This window comes from Seriola lalandi, unplaced genomic scaffold (assembly GCF_002814215.2).
Source record: "Seriola lalandi dorsalis isolate HSWRI2012SDOR001 ecotype SW California unplaced genomic scaffold, Sedor1 jcf7180002054353, whole genome shotgun sequence".
NCBI lineage: Eukaryota > Metazoa > Chordata > Actinopteri > Carangiformes > Carangidae > Seriola > Seriola lalandi.
In genome coordinates, this window is record NW_019524906.1 from 678,199 (window position 1) to 702,014 (window position 23,816).

The 23,816-nt window shown below is 42.0% G+C and overlaps 1 protein-coding gene across 1 annotated transcript in view; it reads right to left on the reverse strand.

The window, feature by feature from the left end:
• Window positions 1–23,816, reverse strand: part of sema6bb (sema domain, transmembrane domain (TM), and cytoplasmic domain, (semaphorin) 6Bb) — a 120,715-nt gene that overhangs the window by 51,910 nt on the left and 44,989 nt on the right. Inside the window, exons 2-5 of the mRNA XM_023408039.2 lie at window positions 12,662–12,787; window positions 11,054–11,168; window positions 5,405–5,465; window positions 5,189–5,251 (exon numbers count right to left, since the gene is read on the reverse strand). Of these exons, the coding sequence (XP_023263807.1) occupies window positions 5,189–5,251; window positions 5,405–5,465; window positions 11,054–11,168; window positions 12,662–12,770 (348 nt within the window). The 5' untranslated portion in view covers window positions 12,771–12,787. The remainder of the gene's footprint in view (window positions 1–5,188; window positions 5,252–5,404; window positions 5,466–11,053; window positions 11,169–12,661; window positions 12,788–23,816) is intronic.

Below are 23,816 nucleotides of genomic sequence, written 5' to 3' on the forward strand. Positions count from 1 at the left end.
GGGGGGGTGGGCAGTGAGATAATAGAGATAGGAGAAAAAAAAACGAAGAGAGAAAGCGACGTGGAGAAACACAGAAACATAGAAAACTCCAGTCCAGTCAGCCATGTGGCAGCCTCAGCGGTGAAGCTGACCTGCAGCAGGACCTACAGATCGACATGTCAGCTGACCTCCACTCCCTGGTGGACACATACACACAACAGGCATTTACAAACACACCCGCACGCACTGCCGTTACATCCTTGACCGCAACACTTAACTTGAGTCACCCCTGGGTGGCTCTCTGTCTGACAAGCCGCTGAGAACACTGTGGCAAATAGTCACATTAACCAAACTATGATTAATGTGTGTGATACTGTAAGAAAACTGGCTTTTTGGGATTATAAGGAAAAGAAAAAGACTCAGTAAGCACACAGAGGTCCAATGCCAGTATTTCACAATGAAGCTATATTTTAGTCACTGAACCTTCATTAGGCCAAATTTTTTGGAAAACCTTATAATGGCATTGAATATGCTTTGTCACACAAGCACACATGGGAAATGCAGTTCAGAGCTGTAGATTCCCTGGTCCTAATACATAGCACACCCTGCAATTACAACATATCACAAAAACTGAGGATGAATCAATACAGACAGCCGGTCGGAAAACCAGAATAATGGAAAAAAGAATCAAAAGTAATTAAAGCGAAGAAAATGCTGCACAAACATCTGGAAAGCTTACATGAAATTTATTTGTGTTTTGCATCATTTGCCGTGCTAACCAAGAACTCTGCGTCGTCATTACATCATTATATTGGAAGTGTGCAGAGCCTTTATTGGCTTGTATTTGATGTTTTTGGCCACCTTGCACTTTAGATTTGAGTTTTGAGTGTGGTAATCTTCTCAAAATGACACCTTTCAAACAAAAGGCTGCGGCGATACAATGAATGTTGAACTGATCACAAGTGTAGGACAACCTACAGAGAGAAAAAAAACAGCTAGCAAAACCTACCATGTACAGTAAAATGTAAAATCAGCTCAGAGACTTAATACAAAAGGCAGAGAAACTAGATACTTTAAATACATGAAGCGTCAGTGAGATTTAAAATGAAGACCACAACTACAAGGAATGAAAGTGACCTCATGTGTGGTATTTCAAATTGATTAATTTAGGGGCAAAAAAAAAGGCTATGAAACCAAATCTTCTGACAGTCCAACCCAGAGAAGGCATTTGGTCTGCACGACTGAAAACCCAGAGCTCCTCCGAGAGCAAGATCAACGCTGTATTGATCCAACAATTTCGCTAAGTGCTGCTTATAACGACGACCAACTGCTCTTTAAAAGCGTTCTATGTGGGATTGCCTTCGTTTGCATGTACATGCCGCGCTGCCATGGCCCGATGTGTTGGCACAGAGCCACCTCTGGGGAACGTCTCACCCTCTACATCTTACTGTCTTTTGCTTTCCCTGGAAGAGAAAGGGAAGGGGTGACAGGAGGAGACAATGAAAATGGAAAATACAGGAGAGATAAAAAGACACAGCGGAACGCAAAGGACAAAAGAAGATATGATGGGAATTTGCAGGGTGAGTGACAGCGAGGGCGACTGTTACGTTCATCAACAATCACTTGGTCAACACAGGAGAAGAAAAAAAAAAAAAGCTAAAGAATTAGGATATTGAATTTTCAGCCTAATTAGGGGGAATAGTATGTCCTTTGTGATCAACCAAGCAGAAATATTTAATTACAAAACCAATTACGAGGTGGCGAATGTATCACATCTGACACAACCATCCCCCAAGCAGAACAGGACATTTTCAGGAGGTGAAGCGGAGGAGAGAAAGAGGGGAGGAGAGGGTGAGGGAGGCACACAGAAAATGGCTACTGACGGATGTGTTTGTAGAGATTTTCTTTTTAATTGTGTTCACGTATATGTAGGAGAGAGAGTGGCTAAAAATAAATACACTTGAAAATCATGAATATGTATGAATACAGTACGTATAATGTAGATGAGGGTTGGTGATCCCACCTACATGTATGTAAGAACCTGCATGTTGTGTGTCTGCATGCATTAGAGTCAGAAAAATATAAATATTCAGTCAGCACACAGTTGATCTCCAACATCTTAATCAAAACAGCAACAGGGGGCAACAAAAGCAACACCTGTAGCAATCTGATGCGAACCAGTACAAAGGCCCTTGAGTAAACACTGGAGCAGGGCAATACATCAAGGTAATCTTGATACTTTGATATCAAAATACATCTTAAATGATGTCTTTTCTAGATCTTAAAGCAAAATGATACAATGTTGTGAACTTTTAACGCACTTGTAAGAAGACCAAATAATCAGATATGAAGAAAAGAAGACTGCACACTTTGGTCCGATTCATTTATTTAATGATAAAGCAAAACTTTATCAAGATAAATGTTTGACAAAAGTCAGTCCCGCATCTTTCATACCATCAAACAGACCACACCTATGTTTTGACATGCAAGTTATTAATTACAGTTCCCAAGTGCTTTTGGTTAATAAAATGAACAGTGAATCATTTTACTTGTTTGATCGCAAACTAATTTAAATAGCTATACTAAAGCACCAATATAGATCCCCTCATTTTTTTCTATTGATATCGAGGGTTTTTGTTTTAATATATCACAACATGTGAGTTTCACATTATCACCTGGTGCCAATTCCAGCGTGCTTGTTTGATCTATGAGAGATCACTCAATTGAATTTCTATAGAATGTACTATACCATAGTATTGCTATTGTGACATTATCTGTATGAAGATTAAAGGTACCCTGTGTGCACTATGGATTAATGTTTTGGTGATGTGGGCCTCCATTTTGTTTGTATCTCCTGCATGCACACAAGGATGCACATGTGTACTGTATTGCGATGGCATAAATGTGCATGGCGTCAGCAACCGGCTGATTTATGTCAGTGGTTTCACACTATTCCACTGATCGACAAGTGGCTATGATGACACTGGCAGGGAACAAATGGCCTGCAAGCCAGCAGACATAGATGTAAACAATGAACGTTAAAAGTAGGAATGTATAAAGATAAATGTTTTATAATAGAGGAAATTCATTAAACACAATGCTTTTAAAATGTTTCTGTTGACACTGTGTTAGAGAGGTGCTGACTGAACTCCAGTCTTCTCAGAGGCTGTAACTTGTGCTGTTGTTTTTTGGCATTATATAGTTTGATGTGTTTCGGTCCAACTTTTTCATTATTTTAAGCAATTGGAATTTAAATCAACAAAATTTTTGTTGCATTCTAATAGTGAATATCAGCAAAACAACTAAAAAGCATTGACCATAGTGATTTAAAAATATTGGCTTTCAGAAACCAGTGTCAGTCACACTCTAGAATGTGTGTGTGTGTGTGTGTGTGTTTGTGTGTCACTGGATGTGCTTGTGTGTACTTGCATAATGCACACACAAGCACATCCATTCATATGCGTCTGAGCACAGAGAGTTGACGACCTGGCAGTGTTCTTATCTTCCTCACATTGCCGTGTGACTCTCAGCATTACCAGGCAGCACAGTCATTAGGGGCAAGAAGACCTTTCATATCTCAGTCAGCCCCACAGCTGTCCTCAGGGCTGGCCAACAGGGACCTTCTCCTCTTCTCCCCTCTCCTCCCCTCTCCTCTCCTCCCCTCCCATCTCCTCTCCTCTTCTCCCCTCTCCTCCCCTCCCCTCTCCTCTACTCGCCTCTTCTCCCCTCTCCTCTCCTCCCCTCCCCTGCCATCTCCTCCCCTCCTTTCCCCTCTCTCTTCTCCTTTCCTCTCCTCCCTCTCCTCTCCTCCCTTCCCCTCTCTCTTCTCCTCTCCTCTCAGCCTAGCTTTTTGTCTCTGTCCCTCTATTCTCCATTGTGTTTCTGTCTGGCACTGTCTCACACAGATTTAATGTCAGGTGTTCTCTCACTGTGTTAAATAAGTCTTTTTTTTTTTCTCTGCCTTCGGGGGACAGAGCCCATGTTTCCCCCGTCAACCACAACCATCACCACTGTGCGCGCGCGCACACACACACACACACACACAGAGACTGAATACGGGCTGTTTATGTTTGGCAGACAGCATCTAGGGATGTGTGCCTGTGTGTGCTGGAGATATAGGAGGTATTCAGGCGTGGGCTGCTGGTGGCTGCTGGGACGTTTCACCCCATCTCTTCCTCGCTGCCTTAGTTTCCTGACGCCCACCTACATTTTCTGAGGGCACAAACTGAATTCCTAACTCATGATGGTGGAACTACTGTTGTATAGGTAGGAGTGGTTCTGTGCTTTTGATCGTTTTGTTTGTGAGTGTGTGTGTGTGTGTGTGTGTGTGTGTGTGTGTCTGTGTGTGTGTCTGTGTGTCTGTGTGTTAGATGGTTAGATGAGCAGGGACAATGAGATAATACACGGTCAATGCCCCCTTCTTCTTGGGGCTGTGCCAGCAAGCATGTCAGTCAGATAACTGGCACAATGAAACCAAAGCTCCAGTCAGAAAGATAGAACATGTGCCATAATTTATGATGATCAATGTGTGTGCGTGTGTGCATGTGTGTGTGTGTGTGTGTGTGTGTGTGTGTCTAAGAGAGCTAGTGTGGGAAGAAAGCTGTGAGTGACTAGACATTATTTCAACATATTTTTCAACATATCACGGTTCATTATCATTCTACAGTACATGATGTCTGCATGTACTGTAATTTCTCAGTGTGTTTTGGGTCTTTATCAGCTTTCACTGAGAAATATGAAAGCTGAAAGAAAGCATATTGGTTTAAAATGATTCTCACTCAGATTTTATGCCCAGTGTGCAGTGAAAATTTGTTGCATTTCAGGCTGCTAAAAAAGGCACTCTTCATTGTAGTTTACAACAAATGCTGTAATTAGATGAGAAACAACTCAAACAAGTTTGTTCAAAATCAATAAATCAGTGTAGTGCTAAGTACAAACCACTGTTATGTCACTTTAGTGAGAGAGCACGGAGGTTTTGCCATTGTTTATGATGAGGCTCTTTAAGGCTGCTATAATTATTTTAACAAGGGATCAAATGACTGCTTGTATGTGAAAGTTAATGCAGGTGCGATGTGCTGTTTTCATGCTGGTATTGTACCGCATAATTGTTGTGAACTAGATTTAGTAGACAAAGACATAGAGATGGTTCGAGAATAATGATCTGTTTGAAAAGAAAAGATGGAGGAACAGATGGTAACCACAGTCTCACCTCATGTTTGCCCTTCATCCTGCAGATCCTTATGTCATTCTTGTTCGACTCCCATGTTCTTTTCTGTACATTTGAATAGCACACATATACACACTGCTGGTTAGCTACATTTGCACTTCTCTGCAGTAGAAAATTACATCTTCCAGCATAATGATAAGTGATACAGCCTTATGAAAGATGTACATGTCGTGCATGTCTTTTCTGGAAGGTGCTCACCTTACTGTAGAACATCTCGTCTCCTGCAACGATGTCCAACTCCACACGGAAAAGGTCATCCCTGGAAAGAGAGAGAGATAGAGAGTGACAGTCAGGCAACACCGCACTACCCAAAGCAAGACACTGCGCCAAGCAAACCATGAGTGTCAGCTCCTGTGCAAGAGTACAACTTGGATGTTATTGCCAGCTCAATGCAGATTCTCTTTTGAGTGAAATCCAGTCCACACACTCAATAGAAACTCTCATTATTTCCAAGGTACATTGAATCTGTGTGGTTTAAATCATTCTCTACAATGTGTATAATCTTGCTCCAGTGCATGTAGCTATGTAATGCAAACATATTAGAGACATTAATTCCTTTAAAGTTGATCAGACCCACAGAGATTAGGGAAGAACTTTACAACATCTTCCATTTCTCCCAATATATATGAGAAATGGAACCCGACTGCATAATGATGTCTCATATTTCCCCTTCGCCTTTTGCCTCTGCTCATTAAACTTGACTTGCTGCATTGAATTTTCTGCCAGGCCCCCAAATTCGGCTTATCAGTCTTATTCAAAAGGCCTGAAATTGAATTAATGGATGATTTAATCAAGTTGTTATACTGATGTTTGCACACCCACACATGCTGCCTACACGTGGTCCGAAACACCATGCATGTATTCATGATTTTTCCAAACTCTGCTTTTTCTCACTGCTACTCCACTGATAATTCTGCAGCAACCTTGGACGAACCTGTTAAAATGCCCACTAAATGAGAGCTGCGCTAGGCAGCTAACAGCTGACGTATGCATACTGATCAAGGTCTCGCTATCTGATGGGATGGATCTGAAGTTTGGGCTTCATCTAAGCGAAGGACCAGGCTCCGAATGGGCTAATCTGTAAATCTGCCATAGCCGTGTTATTGCAGCAGTATTGATCCCATCTCTGATCCAGCTCTGCCTCCCATCTGTGCTTCGTGTTCTCTCTTGGTTCCTCCTTTTTCTTTAACAGAGGGGCTGGTTATTACGTGTGGGCGTCCACGTGCAAGTGCTTGTGCATATGAGTATTCAGACCACCTGAGTGTGTGTATCAATGCGTTTTTGCATTTATTTTTCTCTTTGTATTTGACAGTGAGCTGTGAGACTGTGCGCTTGATGAGAGCACAGGTAGGCCAAGTGCCATCAGGTTACTCATCTCCTGAATAATTCATCCTGGCTTCCTGTTGCTGTGTTAGAAGATTCCTGCTTTTATTCAACCTCGCAGACCAGGACAACGGCTGAGTGGCGAAGAAGTGCAAAATCACCAAACACTTGCTTGGTGCGTTCCTGCTTAACAGGTCAGAGTTTAAGCGTTCTCCAAACAGTGGAGTGGGCCAGAGTGTGAGGCGTAATCTCATCCAGGCTGCTTCAGCGTTGTCTCAGCATTAACATAATGAATATAGCAACAGGCCTCCTAGTCAGAGTGGCTGACAGCCAGCACTGTTGCCTCTGATAGAGCAGAGGAGGGGGAATTATTTACGCTGCTGCTGCTTCTCTTTCTCTCTCTCTCCATCTCTTCTCTTGCCTGCTCCAGGTTGTTTGAATGATACAAAGCCTGTGGCCTGTATGCTCATGTTTGTTTAGATGTGTGTTAGTGGATTTAATGTGTGCTGCATGTAATAGAAGGTTAGGATTCAGGGTGAGGACAAACACATGAACTGTGCAAAGATTTCATAGTTCTCTATGTGTATTCTATATGTTCTTTATGGGCGTACAGCCTTGAAATACCTCAACTCGTCAAAAAGGCACCTCAGTTTACAGATCCCTGTCCAAAACTCTCCTATTTCTCTGCCCTTGTCTGGCCTTGTGTGTATGTGTGTATAATGTGCACGTGCCTGAGCTGTTATTTCATATATGCCTCAGACCTTTTTGACCTGGCTAATTCAAAGTCAACACAGACTCTAGAGAAACTGTCAACATTTCCTAAATTTCTTTCTTGACCAGCTCATGAACTTTCTCGTTATGGCTAGCCAAACAAAAGCAGACTCAGGTCAGGTCAAGAACTCTTAAACTGCCAAATTTCCCCATATTTCTTTTTGGTTTCCCTACCCTTTTTGTTGCTAGCTGCAGTTTTGTGGTTTCCTGTGAGCAGTGCTAAGCCTTTTCTGAGCCTGCAAATAGATTGAGCAGGAGAAGCCACTCCACTGGATGAAACTGAAATAGAAAGGTTTGAGCTGACCACCTGGTTACCTTGAGACGAACGCTGACTGAGGGAGAGTGCCCTGTGGCATGTCTCTGTGTGTGTGACCGTGTACCTGTGTGCCGGTAAATATGTGCCCGGCTAAGTACATGTGCCCCACTTCTTGACAACGTTTTCCCTCGGACCACTGAGTATGCAGGGATTTTAAAAGAGAGTAGTGGGTAGTAAACCCCTGCACACTGCCTGCATTAAGTTTATCAAGAAAGATGTTTTGGTTTAAGACCTTCAGGCATGAAACTCACAGTGCTTAGAAAACAACATCTGTATACTTGAGCCTTGAGGAGTCAAGTCACAAACACCACAGACATGTTACATAATTGAAAAATACATAGAGAAAATTTGACAAGAAATGTTACTCAAATTACATAGTAATGATTTAAGGTTATTTTTGAAGAAAAAATGTCAAAAATTACAGGTTTCTTTTCTTCTTCTATGACAGTGAACTGAATGTCTATAGGTTTTAAACTACTGTCAGAAAACAGTCATTTTTTACAGCTCTAGTAAAATGGTCAAAATTTAAAGCAGCAGCTGTTTTTGCAGTCATCAGTCTCTGCACATCATGTGTCATTTCATTGGTTAAGCACGTTAATTTGTTGTATATTAGCTGCCAAAATGCTATCTGTCAGGATTAGTCCACAGTGCACAGTCTATTGCACCAATACATAGTATGGAATCAGTGTTTGTGGTATGTGTTCATGTGGATGTGTTCACCTGTGTGTCTCCCCACATACTCCTCGCCTGCATGCAAACTTTCTCTCCCGGCCTCACTACAGCTGAGCAGCCTGGCAACTCTACCCCCCAAAGCTTCCCAGTCTTTGCCACAGTTGACCGTCTCCCTGTCCGTCTGCCATGAGTCATTTGACCTGTCTGTGACCTCTGCGTAACCTCTAGTGACCTCTGTGGTCTGTGGCTGCAGGCTAATAAACTGAGCACCTGGCAGTCAGCACACTTTCCCTTTCCAGCTAATGCAAAACGAACACACGCACACACACACACATACACACACACACACACACACACACACACACACACACACACACACACACACACTGCAAAAACCTCTTATGCTTTATCAAAATCAAACAGTTAATCAAGATTTGGCTGCGTTTCTTTAGTCATCTTGTCAATAGGTAAACACTCTCCAATTGGTTTATATTTGTGTGGATTAGCCCTTTGGATCTGACCGAGCGCTGCCTGCCACCAGCCAAATACATAGTTTACTTTCATTTAGCAAGGATGGTAGGAGGACAGCGAGAGGTAGCTGCTCTCAGCAGGTGCTTGGGGCAGGGATTTAGCAGTGCTTGCAGTCTGAGGAGCAGCTATGCTAATGGTGACAGGATTTGGGGATGAGTGAGGCGTCTTATCAGGCCATGCACTCTGCAGGAGCTTTTGGCAGTCATACCTGCCACCACAGGTACTTATTTATACATTACACATTTTAAATCTGCCTTCCTGCTGGGCTGTCTCTGGCTCACACATGCATTTGCAGATGGATCTCTTTCTTTCTCAACTGATTTTCTGTCAGGAAGCCGCAAACACTATTAGCCGCACTTACAAGAAATATATAAATATGCTCTTAAAACTCTTTCTCTGTATCTCTCTTGCTGCCACCAACAGCCCTCGCCTTTCTGTGTGTCAGTCTTGCATTTTATTTTCATCCGGCTGCCTGAGACATTCATATCAGTTTACCTCTGCTATTCAGTAACAATTTCTGCAGCTGTAAATTGAAATTAACGTTTAAAAAAAAAAATGCTTCATGGCTCTGCTTATATTTTAAAACAAACCAACAGTAGCTGTCTGTGGGTAGTTTTACTATCAGGCTGTGTGCATGTCTGTGCTTACAGACCCTTTCAGCACAGACAGAATGGCTGGAACCATGTTACATGGTTTGATATATTTATTACCAACCCTCACTGGTGAGGTTAGACCAGCTGGAAGCCAGGGACTGGGTCATTTCCTGTACCACAGTGGCGTCTCTTATTGGAAACCACTTCAATCTTCTTTCAGGCTGCCACTACAGCAAATAACCAGTGCCATATGTGGAAACCGACTGTGTCTCATTTTTTTCATCATGTTTCAAGCTAAATTAATTTTTGGACAAGACAGGCAGTAAATCTTGAGGTGCGTGTTATTTGTTAACTCAGTCTGTCTCAGGTCGGCTCCTGAATGACTCCAGGGCGCAGCAGATGTAGCTTTACAGTGTAAACCCGGTGCAGCTGAGCAGGTCGTCCTCATCTGGCCCTCCTGACACCAGGGCAACTGCCTGTCCAGGATCAGCACATTCAACAGACTGACAGACATATGGGCACCAAACTAGAACACATTTCTGTCAGGCCAAATAACATAATTCAGATGCAGCTACTGTACCAGATTGGTTAAAAAAAAATCTGTCTGAGTTCTGTAGTGATCTCACTACAGTTATTGATGTTAGCAATTTAGTCCATAAATCTCAGTCAGCTTAAGAAGCATCTAATACCACCAATACATTTATAGCACTATAGCATTAACTGACCTTTAAGTTTTGACATTTAAAGGTGCTACAAACCCATAGTTTCCACTCACAGGTCTTTTCAGTTACTTTGTCCACTTGACCATGTGGAGATGTACATATTGTGATGGAAAAGATAGATATTGATTGGTTCTGTGACTTTCTGCTTAGTTTTGATGTCCCTGGAAAGACAACTCAAACCTTTGTTAGTTGGCCTCATGCAAATTCACACTGAGAAGAGGTCCATTCAACCAGAGTAATCTCTGTAACATCTCTGTCAGTCTGCAGGGTTTATTTGTTACTCATTTAAAGCATTTGATGATTCAGGTCTTTTGTGTAGAGTAGAAGACTAAGGCAAATGGAGGTGCTAAAATCTGAGAGACTATATGAAGGAGACAGAATATTAAGGAAAGCCTAATGGTCAGAGCTCAGTCTTTCATGGGGAAAATCTATTGACCATGTTTTTGTTATTGTGTTATAATCAGGCTGCCACATGTGGGTGTACTTTTGCATCAGTTTTACTTGGGTACAGCTTTACTTTGAGCTAAATGTTGAAATTCTGGCCAAAGTGTTGGACCAACTATCTGACAACTGTACTCTATCCTGCTACAATTAATACATTTAAGAGGTAACACTTGGCTCTCTACAGCAATGCTGATGGTATTCTTCAATAAGAACAAATTAGGTCAAAGGCTCAGACAGCTGTAACTAAGTCCTAAAATAATGTCCAATGTATATGGCTAATGTTGCATGGCAAAGACAATCCAGCAGATTTTAAAGCTGAAAATCGCTCTGACAGAGCTATATTTGTATTTGTATGCAAGCAATTATCATATCATGCATATTACCCAGATTTGTCAATGCTCATGCTAACATATGGCCATAAATGAATAGCAAATATGTCTGTTTGTATGGCTGTGTGTGCTGGCGTGTGTCGTACCTGGCTCCAATGTACAGTGTTCGATTGACTTGCAGGATCCTCTGGATGTGTAGAGGCTCTTGTCTCAGCCATGTTCGGTGGGGTCGGCCCAGAAACACTGGATATCGTCTCACCACTGAGAGACAGAAACAATGACTGATCACAAACTGGCATTCCTTTTTGACAAAAGCAGTCAAAATAAAAGGGGTTTTGTGTTAGTTTGTTTTGACAGTTCGGCAGCAGTGACAGGGCGATGTGGAGACAAAGTTTGAGACCTGCAATTGAAACAGCAGCATATCTGATACATTAAGCAGACAGAGACACAGAGCAGAGCACAAACAAATAATCTTCTGAGAATGAAAGCTGTCTGAACTATACTGCATTATGTCACTGTTGTTTTGCTGACTGACTGAGACTCACTTTTGATGAAGTGTTCATTTACATGCTGTTTTTTGTTGACAAGTTTGGCAATACATGTTACGCCGACTGATTCAGATAATTCAAAAAAATGAGAGACACAGAGATAGGTGACATTTTAAAAACATCAAACACATACAATAAAATCTTCAAAGTGTTTCAGAGGACAACGGTTTCTGTACTTGGGGGAAGGGAAAACTTAAGGGAGAGAAATCAAAGATAAAAGTGGCGGAAATTGTTCATCTACTTTTTTATTACATTGTCCCACAGATGTGACACAGTGTAAATATAAAAGTGAAGAGAGAAGCAGAAATAACAGTGACCTATGAATCAGATGGATTACTGGTGGAAAACCAGCATGGCTATCTGTCTTTGACCTTGACTGAGGTGAATGGGACAGATTTCCTTGTATCTTCTCTCTGTCCTACCATTATTATTTTTCTATATCCAACCCTATAGTTCATTTATCAGTTTCCTCTACTTACCCACCTCTGTGTTTTGTCTGCTTCGGCTTTATGTCGATCCTGTAATTCCTTACCTACATCACTCTGTCCTGGGATCCACTACTATTCATTCTTTTCTCTCCGTTTTCTCCTACCTTTACTTTTCTGTCCATCTTCATACTTTCGTTTATTTTTCTTGTCCATCCATCCAGATGAGCTTGCATTTCATACTATAACGTATACCCACTGTAAACCACAACTGATGAGTCCAATGCAGTCGCTCCTGTGTAGCTCTCTGTAGCCTGACAGCCTCTTCACTCTACTGTGTGGTATTGATACGTGAAGAAGGGTCTGGACTTAGCTGGGAACCCATCAATCAATACTATTGAACTGCAATCAATCAAGGTCTGGCCTGAGCTGGAGACTGCCAAACTGATATGGAGACTCAAAGTCTGAGTGTGTAAGGAGCTCTGTCTCTTGAGGGTCTGTGTGTGTGTGTGGGAAAGTCATGAAAGCGAGAGCCCCTTCCTACACTCTGTTCTCATTCCAGAGTGTGACCCCACACCCCTTGACCTGCAAACCAGTCAACACCCGTCGTGTGAGAGCCTGTCTGCCCTCAACAGCCCACACCGTGACCTTAAGCCACCTCCATGGCCTCCCCCCCAATTCAACACCCTACGCACTAGGTCACCTCACACATCACGACCCGCGTGAGAGCCACGCAGGAGAGTTGACGGCTAGAGGGCGAGAAAATCAGTGGGGTCAGTACCTTCAGTGGGGATGAAGTTGAGGGGCCCCGGTTCCTCAGGGAATGCCGAGCTGCCCATTCGGAGGAGCCAACACAGCAGGAAGAAGGAGGGAGGGGCCACGGTCGCCATAGCAACAGAACTGTACTCTGTGGAAATAAAAAAAAAGAAGAAAAAGGAGAAAATTCAGTGAGTGGTTGCTAAATGAGGCAGAAGAATGAGACATACATAAACATACACGGACAGAGAAACATTCACTCACTCGATCACCGACTGACAAACTAACTAGCTTAATGGCCGAATGGCTGGTTTTCTCAAGTGAAGCTCTATCTTTGTATTCCCACTGCATCTCCATCTCTTCACCCTGATGCCAGGGGAGACAAATAGCTGCTCAGAGCGAGGGGTTAAGTCATCCACTGAGGAAGAAGTGTCCAGTCAGCTCTGAGTGCAGCCTGATCACTGTGGCACAACATCACCACATCAAGCATCACACCACCTATGACAAATCTGAAGACTAGGAGAAAGAGAAGCAGGAGAAGAAGCAGAGGGGGTGACATCTTGGACAAGTCAAAGGCCGACAACAGAAAATCTGCACAGGCAGAGAGTGAGGGAAAGGCTCAGTAATGGTATAGATATTAAGCATTATCTAAGAGAGAGAGAGAGACTGAGAGAGGGAGTGAAGTGGTGGTCTATGTAAATTAAATGATGGCCAGTGACGCAAACACTGTTAGTATTTTTCATCGGGCACATGCAGGTCTCGGACGTGATTCATGTGGAAATACAAATGATACCCAAATTAAGTTACCCTACACGATCCATCTGGAAAATGACTCCGGCGCTTTGCCTCATAGGAGAAAAGCTCTCAGAATTGCTGTTGACTTCAGCCACAAACCTCAGAAAGCACGATGGGCAGGCCATTACCGCGATTATGTTGCTGTAGTATGCGTGTGTTCATATTCAATGTGCAATCCAGCGGGCAAGTTTCAAGTTGTTATTATCTTGAGGTCTGATTCCTCTGTAATTACCTATTAATTTTACCCTCTCCCCTCAAATCATACCCTCTTGAATCATGTTGCTATCTTAATGCTGAATGCAACATTGAATAATTTGCATTGAAACTCAAGTAGAGAGATCTTACATCTCCACCACTGCAAACACAAAACATTTAATTCAGGCATACACAATTGCAACATCTCTAATTTGAATACTCAAGGTTGGATTTCTTTATGCAAAACGTTTTAGCATTTTACTGTGGTCATAGATGCACGAAGCATATAACAATGCAAAAACAAACACCTTGCTGAGTGTACGGTATCCACTATTCATGTCTTTTCTGTGTCCGTCTTTATCTCTCTTTGACTCCTCATGTCACCTTCAGTTCAGTCGGCTAAATTGCATTACACAATTGTGCACAAAAGCAAAACTGAGTTTGGGCACTAATGTTGCCCAAATGGTTCTCCAGTTCATACCCAAGGTGATGAATGTGTTTAACGTCAGGGCTCTGTGGAGGAATCATTTATTGGCATCACTTTGTGCACTGAGGCATTGTGATGTTGAAATGGAAAATCTCCATCTCCAAAATTTGCCAAAATTGAAGATGAAGCCCTCTGTTAAATGTTGCTGTGGCAACACTGCAGCTACATTCAGGAAAATTAATTAAATAAATAAGTAAATAAGAGTCATTAACAGTGCACTGGCGCTGTAATGTTGATGACAAACCACAATCTAAATATCTAAAGTTTGTAATGTGGTTAATTAAGTAAACTTGTTAACAATAAACAATGGGTTTATATCAATGTTACATTAAAATTAAATGAAGTTAGGTGCAGAAAAAAGTAAAAAAAAAAAAAAAAAAGAGAGTAAACAAATAGAATAAACTGCAGCAATGGAGAAAGCTGACACACTGTGGTATAGCACACATATGGAACCAGCTTCTTCAGTCATTCTTTTTCTCTCACACACTCTCACTCCCCCAAAGGACACAAACAGCCATTGTGCAGCCCATCTCTTTAATGGAGTCCCAGACATAACCTTATCAGGACACATTATCTTTATGGGACATTTCTCAAATTCCTTGTTCTGACATCAGAATAAAAGTGGGAGGCATGCTAATTACCCAACACCCACAAGCAAAATTACAGGAGGTGAAGGGGAAAGAGTCAGAGAGAGAAGAAAGGAGGTCATGGGGTAGCAAGAAAAAGAGATGGAATGAGAGATAAGTGAAAAACATAATAGAGAGAGGGAGAAGATGAGAAGTCAGGAAGTCAGTATATCCAATCACAGATTCTATTGTTTCTGCTATTAATAATGTATGAATAAATGTCAGGCGGTACGCATTCGATTAGTATAATTAGACACCCTGGGCTATACAATTTCATGGGACAGCAGAATAAGTAGATACACAAGTATTAAAGTGAGTGTGTGTGTGTTCTCTGTGTGCATGTGTGTGTGTGTGGGCACGCAAATAGTTCCAAGCCAAAGCATTGCAGTAATTATGACAAATGGCTACAGCCGAGTCCATTCAGAAGCCTTGCTGCATGGCACAAGCTGCACGGTAGTATGCCATTATCATTGAGCGAGGCGTACTGCAAGTCACATATACATTTTGCCATTTGGAGGAGACACTAATTCAAAATATTCAACCCCTGGGTGCTGTAGCACTCCATGTACAAAACTGAAATGACAGTTGATGGCACCGAAGTCGTATTGAAGTTGGCACACAGTGTGGGCTCCATGGATTTAAAAAAACTTTAAAAACTATACTGTCAGTAGCAAATTATTGTGTCAGTTCTTTCACAGTGGGGACTATTGTTTCCAGTGTTGTGACAAAAGGAATTGAGCGTGATTTTGGGCACTATCCCAACATTCTTATTTGGGTGCCAAGTTAATACAGATGGTAAGTGAAGGAAGTAGAGAGAAAATGCAAACGATAGCTAGTCGAGTGAAACTTCAGTCTGAGCTGTAATCCCCAATCCGCTGCAACTATCTTGTGATTACTATTAATGAAACAGGATTCCTGAAATCACCATCATGCTCCACTCGCCTCAACAGGATTTACACTGACTTGTTAGTTTGTCCTTTAACACAGCCCAGATCAATTTGATGATGGGTGTCTAGGCAGGTAATTTCCTAAACAAAGTCATTAAGAGATGATTTAGCTGCCGAAAAGGTGGAGGGAGTTGGGCGTGGAGGGTCCCTGGACCCATCAATGCCACATCAGAATGATAACAACAGTAGCCAACTTAAGATAACAAATCACCAGCAAATCAATGATGCCTAGTGTCTTTAGTGAAGCCCTAATGAGGACTGATACTGTTCTGAGTCAGACTAACGTCAGACTAAAGAGCAGAGGCTTAAAAGAGAAGAAAGAGAAGAGGAAATGGTTTGATGGCAAATGTGAGGAATGCCTGCAATGTGGAATTGGATGCTGGTTATTCAGAGATAGTGACCCTCTGCTACAGGGGTTTGGATCCTTTGCATGCAAACAGAACACCTCATCATCAAACGAAGGCGCTAATATGCTCTGCATTGCTTTTGTCACTTATTACAGTTGCCATGACTCTCACTCTCTCCTCTCTCTCTACCTTTTCCCTTTCACCATCTCGTTACGCCTTGGTTTCTCTCTCGCTCTGCCTTAGCCCCAGTCTTGTTGATGTGTACGTTCTCACTGTGTTTCCATTACACAGCTGTGAGGTACTTGCACTAAAAATTGGAGAAACGGTTGAAAGAAAACCAAGATTATGCGTGTCCTAGATATAGGGAAAATGGTAATGAAATAGAGCAGCATTAATAGGGACACAGTGGTGTTGGTGTTGGTGGTTAGGGTATTTATGATTAATATATTCAACACAGTGGTTATCAAGTATTATGCAGAGGTATCAGCTCTGGTAGAATACAGTACTCAAGCAATAGTCTGATAGGCTATAATCCCTTTTCACACTGGTCACCCAGATTCAAAAAGCCTACATAGAGAATGAATGAATTTAAACATGGTCTATTTCCAGTCAAATCCGTTTATCATCCTTTTACAAGGCAAATTATGTTGTTCTGGTTATCATTTTTTTCTGTTTTTCCTAACCCTTGCAGATATTGCATATAAAGCTGCCCCAATCAATGTTTTTATATTAACAATGGATATACTTGTATGTACAAGAGACAGCTGTTTTCAGTGAAAAAGATGTGCGGTTATGTCTAGAACAAGCTCTACTAGCAGTAGAAGATGACATACCAAACTCCTTGTTTTGATTCAATTCAATCCATAGTTTCCAATAATGCTCAAAAATGAGATAATACTGGAGGGAAGAACAACAACCTGATGGGTTTCAAGCTCAAATAATTCTTGTTATTGTATGGGAGACACACTCAAACTACAAAATGACTTTGGGCTTGATCCTTAAAACACTAAATAACTTTTGAAGAGGAGTTAATGTTCAAAGACTTTGCTGCAGGCTCAAGGGTGAGCTTCACTTTTCTCTGCTTTTATTGTTCCACATCAACGAGATGACCTTCAGAATTCTGTACATGAGACTGTGCCAGTACATGGGAAACGATATTGAGTAAGCAATGGAGGATTTTATGATTGTTCCATTTTCTTTATGTGGACTTAAAGACACCCCATAGATTTTTCAGAGACTGGCCTAATTGTCATAATAGTGAGAAAGGAGAGGATGCTTTATGGAGTGTGTAGAATCAATGACAGGTGATAGCCTGGTGCTGTTTGGATCTCCTTCAATCAGCAATAACATAAGATGCTGTATGTGGCAGGGATGTGAGGGAAAAAGGGACTCAAGAATAAGACATGAGAAAGAAAGCTGGGAGGGTTGATTTAAAGCAAAGATGGAAATATAGAAAACTAGCTATAAAAAACTGACGTGAGAGAATGTGGAGAGGACAAGGCAAGACAAAGAAAATGACAAAAATAATGCACTACAGGGAGAGATGAAGAGAAACAGAGGTGAAAGAGAGACAAGTGAGGCATTCAAACAGAGAGGGGGAGTCACACTGGATATATAGAGAACGAAGCCAAAGAATGTCCGGAATGAGAGAGAAGGAAAGACAAAGACACAGAAGAGAGGAAGAGCAAGAGCATAGAGCCGATGGTACTTTTGCATTGCCAGATTTATCTCCACACTGAGCCAAGAGCAGACTAGTGGGAAGGACCTCCTGGCTCAGCACTTGCCTGGTTTGCAACTTATCAAAAGGGGTAACATTTTTCTGTGTCTTTTTATGTGTGGGAAAGTGGAATCCCTCAGGGCTCAATAGTTGGACCATTGCAATTTAGCTTGCACATGTTGCTTCTAAACCACATAATCCACAGACATGGGTAATTTACCACAATTACACTGATGACACTGTTATACACAACCTATCCATGTCCCCTAGAGACCTTAACTTTTTTAAGTCACTGGTTGAGTAAATTAAAGATGGAATTAACTGGCTTTGCAACAACTTCCTGGAACTCAGTGAAGACAAAGCCTAAATGCTTGTTATTGGTGTTGAGTCTCTGTGGCAGGAAACATGTTCTCATTAGCCTTTTCCTCCCTGGAAGTACATTACCACAAAGGTTATAAATGATGGTGCTATTGTTGATTATGACCTTATGTTCCACAGCCACATCACCAATAAAACAAAAACTGTCCTTTTATGTAAAATATTGGCTTCATAGAGGCTTTCTAAATGACTTTGTTCTGACATTTTCTATAATACCTGTGGTTCTGGCAAATAAACTATAGAATGGTTAAGTTTACGCAAATAATATAGTTAAGGTAAGAAAGGTAAGAAAATACCATGGTTAATAAATTTTGCAGGTCCGTGACAGGATGCAAACTTCATACTTCTGTATTAAAGTCAAACGCACTACATGTCCATCAACCACCCTGACCTCTACATTCTTACTTTCTACTGCCTTGCTAGTAAAGGGCATACTATAAATGCTAGCACTGGATGTAAATCTTGAAGTGTGAACCTGTCCAACATAAATAACATTTTTAAGGATACTGGGGCTGGTTAATTATTCTTTTGAGACGCCCTTCTACTCAACCCTTTCCTACTTCTCCTCTTAAAGGCCCTACATGGCATTTCTTCACTGTACCTCTCTGACCTGCTTATTCCATATATATATATATATATAGACACACACACACACACACACACACACACACACACACACATACATACATACATTCATACATACATATACACACACCTCTCAGACCTCTAGGTTGGGATTTTTCTGATGGTCCTAGCTGCTGTGATACTTTGCCATATTGCTTAGATGTGCTTCACATTGTTAAGCACATCAAGCATTTAATTAGTTTTGTTGTGTTTATGTTTTAAACTGTATCTGATCTCTTGTTGTATACTTGTTCACTCTATCTAAGCTGATTCTATATGAAAAACTTTTCTTTCTTGAAAACCACCTCAGATCGGCTCTGCTCACCCCAGACAGTTAACCTCCCCTCTGACTGTTGATACTGATGTACATCTGTATAAACACATACAGTATACACTCTACACACACATGCACAGAACAAAGCAACCAAGACACACATCTCCTCTGGGCATTGTGCCTTCACTTAAGCCAAGCCACAGTCTTCCCCTCTAGCTCTTTTTGAGGACTAATGTAAAAACGATGTAGGAATTCCCTCCGCTAGATCAAAATGCACACAGGATTTCTTCCCTTTGGCTGGGATTTGAGTGACCTAGGCTCTGTTTACTAGATATTTGCATCACCATGAAATCCTGGAGCCTCAACAACATCGCACATATTTAAAGAGAGAAAGAGGGAGTGAAAGAGAAAAGGTCGAGCGAGAAAAAGAGGGGGAGTGCAGAGTAAATGAAAAGTGAAGAGTGACCTTTCTGCACTGAACACTGATTTTCCCATGCACTGAGAAGCGCCATGGATTTATGTAAAAGGGAAATACGTGCAGCATGTGCAGTAGGACAAAACATTTCTATAACACTCCTCTTTTATCAGAATCAACCCATGAGAACATGTCCACTGTCTCTTCTCCTTGATAGTTGGGCCAGTTATATCAGTTAGTACACTATCTTTTTTTTTTACACAGCACCAAGTGTCTAATGGATATATAATTTCAGGGGATTTAAAGGTTGGTGCTGGAATAAGATAATCTCTGACTATTTCTCATTGCAGTACATGTGCTCCCATTAACGGATGAGAGGTAGCCAACTAAAGAGCGCTGTATGACAGAGCAGTAATGTAATACCTGTAATAGCTTATTGTTGATGAATGGACATCTTTGAGTATTACTGGAGCTCTCCCCAGCATTGTGTCAGTGTCAGTGTCATTAACCTTCACAGTTCTCAAAATTACAGCTGTGGAGACACCGGGAGATGGAGTCGCAATCTAGAAAGAGTAGAACAAAGATTTTGCAGCACTGTCTGGCAACGTCTGCAGGTTAATCATAGGTCTGTGTTTCAGGACGAAGACTCTCCAAGAAAGAGTGCTGAGATAAATCTTTTTATTCTCTGTACTGCACATATCTTATATTTTTCTACCCTCTATGTTACTTCTTCTCATTTCTTTAATCTTTTAAGCTTCAACATACCTCTCTTTCTGAACAGTTCTGACTGTGATCATCAAAAAGTGATCTGTGAGACAAGGAGAAACATCGTGTCACATCACAACAGCAGAGATAGACCTGACCTTTGGCTTCCCACCAGTTTACAACCATCATTAGCGGGGCAGGGATCAGGGACCAAGGCCATAAATCACACTCAAACCATCCATGTAGGAGGAACCCAGATACACTGCAGTAAAAATGAAAAGAAAACACACTCTCAGACTGACGGGAGGCTAAAAGCAACTCCATCCATCACTAGCTAGAGGCTCCATAAAGCCAGTAACACAGGAAAACACGAGGCGATAATCTCTAGCATGGTTATAAATAATACAGAAACCTTGCTAATGGCAGTAAGAGGTTCCACAGCATGACAGAACCCCTTGTGATGTGATTATTTGGCTAAAATTCCCCCCAAGGACATGTATTATCTTGCGTAAATACTCAGGAGTAACTCAATCAGGCAATATGTTCCTATCCAGGGACTATTTGCCCTTTTTGCCTGTGAATCAAGAGGAGAGGTGGATTTATTGTAATGGCAACAAGTGACTATCAGCTGGGCATGGGGCCGGGTTGGTGGGCAAAAATAGAATATTTAGGGGAAAGTGGAGGGCATTGAGAAATGGAAAGTAGTGCTCACTTCTGCACATTAGCATTACTATCTAGAGTTTGATGTTGCTTTTGGTGATAGAAAGTATTGGGAAAAATGGTTGAAGGATGCAAATGAGTCTTTCTTACTGTGTAAATAAAAACAATAAATGGTTCTCCAGCAGAGCATTTTTCACCTTGATAGTTTTAATCCAGTTCAACATTTTTTTTATGAACCTCCTTTTTTATGAAACACACAGAGTGCATGATTGCTATTATTACCAATAGTGCAGTGAAGTAATAACGCCTTCCTGTTTGCCAATGGACAAAAAACTGTGAAACATGAACAACTACCTGAAGTCTGCAGTCATGGGCCCTTATTGCAGATATTGCAGCTTAGCCTAAACAATGGAAACAGTGGGCAACAGCAAGCCCAACTCTGGGTGGTAACAAAGGCCAATTAGCAACACTTCTAAAAACTCACTAATTAACACATTATATCTTAATCCGTACAAAAAACCGATGTGTAAATACGATAAGTTGTGCTTTTATGTGTTGGATATTTCTTGGCCTGAAGCAGTTTCTTCCTGGCGTCTTGTCACTGTGAGGTTGACAGGAAACCAGTGGAGACTGCAGGAAGCCACTGTGCCCAGCCAAGAAATAGTCCTTCACACAACCCCCTCCATAAAACAAACAAGATATAAAAACGTTAATTAGTCAGCTTAAGAGGTGCTGGAAGGCAGACTTAATGCTGTTTCTCCCTGTTTGCAGGCTTTATGCTGACAGTGGTATTGATCTTCTCATCTAACTCACAATAAAACATATAAGTGTATTTTCCAAAATGTCAAACTATTCCTTTAAATTTCAGCATTGGAAGGTTGCCATGAGGAATAACAAGTGGCCTTGAAAAAAAAAAAAAAAAAAAAAAGCCCTGGTCTCTCAAACATAACACAAAATGGTTGAACAAAGCATTTACAAGGTCAGATTCTACAATACACAGTTATTTTTGAATAATGAATTGTACGCGAAAGGGCAGCATGAAATTGTCTGTCTAAGCGATTCTGTTCTAGAGAAGAAGAGAGCCGCCAGCAGAGGAAGGGAAGAGAGGGGGAAGGAACAGGGAGTTCTGTATACATTTTGGGCTTCACAATGACATCTCTGTATGCTAATGGTGTTTACCTTCTGTTCCTCTACCTACCCTCCCTGCACAGTGCATGAATCTCTCTGCCAGATGAAGCCCCTGCTTGGTTTCTTCTGTCAAGATCGGCATATTCAAAACAAAGTTGATGGTGAAATAATTCACTCCGCGGCTATATACCATTCAGGAATAATATATCCCATAGCTGTGTCCAGATGTTTTATTTATAATGGCAAATTTCATTGAAATATCATCTTGTCAAACGCCCCACTGTGAACACCCCCATCATAAACAGTATCTAAAAGCAATTTTCTCTGTCCCGACAGAGACAGGGAGGCATAGTATCTTCTCCCAGTGGAAGGCTGACAGAGCAGGGCTGGCACTGGTTAAGATAGAAGGGCGTACCTGCATGTCCCCAGCCTTCGATCTCACACTGACAATCGTGCACACATGCACCCGAACTGTAGCTGTGCATGCAGGCTTGCACACTGACACACACACTTACTCGGACTCATACATGCACCTCCCTAACCTCTTCTTTCCCCTTTTCACCATCTCCTCTCGCCTCCGGTTTCCTTCCCAGTCTATCTTCTCTCACCATAAATCAGAAACCTGCTTTTCCAATTTAGTCAGACACATTCCACCTGTATCACTTTGAATACAACTTCACGCGCTACAGTAACTCTGGGTTCCTTTTCCTGCTTTATCTCTCCCTGTTGCTTTGAATGTCACATCTCATGTGGTACACACACACACACACACACACACACACACACACACACACACACACACACACACACACACACACACAAACACAAACACAGTGGCGTCAATCAACAGACATCTCCAATTGACAACTGTGCACACAAGGCAGCTGTGAACAAAGACACATTTCCTGTGTGTGTACCTAGCAGTACCCCCAAACTCAAAACAAACAAACAGAAATAAACAAACACACAGACACAGACGTACACACACACACACAGCCATTGCATTGCAGGCATAACTCCCAGGCCTGGCTGTGTGCAAGTTTGATCCCTCTCACCGTGTCTGAGAAGCATGTTAATCAGCGAAGGAGGCTGCCAGCTCAGCCATATATGTCTCTATCGTTCTCCCTCTCACTCCGTGTCTTCGTCTCTCTGCCTCTATCTGCATCTCTTCTCTCCAATCTGTCTTCGCCCCTGTCAAACCCCGTTCCTCCACCTCTACCTCATCGTATTTATCTCACATTCCTCTCGTTCTCCTCCTTTTCTTGCTTGAGCTCTCATCCCATTACAGCAAATCATGTCTTTCTTTTTGCTCCTACATTTTAATGCATCTCCCCCCTGGGTTCAACTGATGGGATTTAAGACACTAAAGACTGGATGGTTTATTTAGAAGGGCTCAGTTAAGATAGCTCACTTTTACCCACCAGCCTGACATTTTATTGCCCCTCACCCCCCTCCTGTCACCCGCCACTCCTTGCTCACCCCTCCGCTCTGAGGCTTTGGGATCTGTTTGTGCCTGTGCTAAAGTGGATTTGGTTGTGGTGACTGCATCCGGGTGGGTGGCTGTGGGATGCTGGATGAGTTTCACAGGACGAGTTTTAAAGAGCGAGCTTTGAAAGCTGAAGGGCAGAGAGAGCGAGAAAGAGAGAGAGAGAGAGAGAGAGAGAGAGGGTAAGGGAGGATGGGGAAGATGGTAAGAGGAGAGACGGTTGTGCGGAGTGAGATATAGCCGTTATGTGTTTACAGAGACGGCTCCTAAGGAGATTTCTACCCAAGCACACAAGTTATAAGTCACGATGCGAGGGAGTGAAGGGAGGTGGTCATCTCCATGAAGACAGAGATAACAATGGTGAGGCAGATGATGACGAGGGAGTGGAGGGCGGGG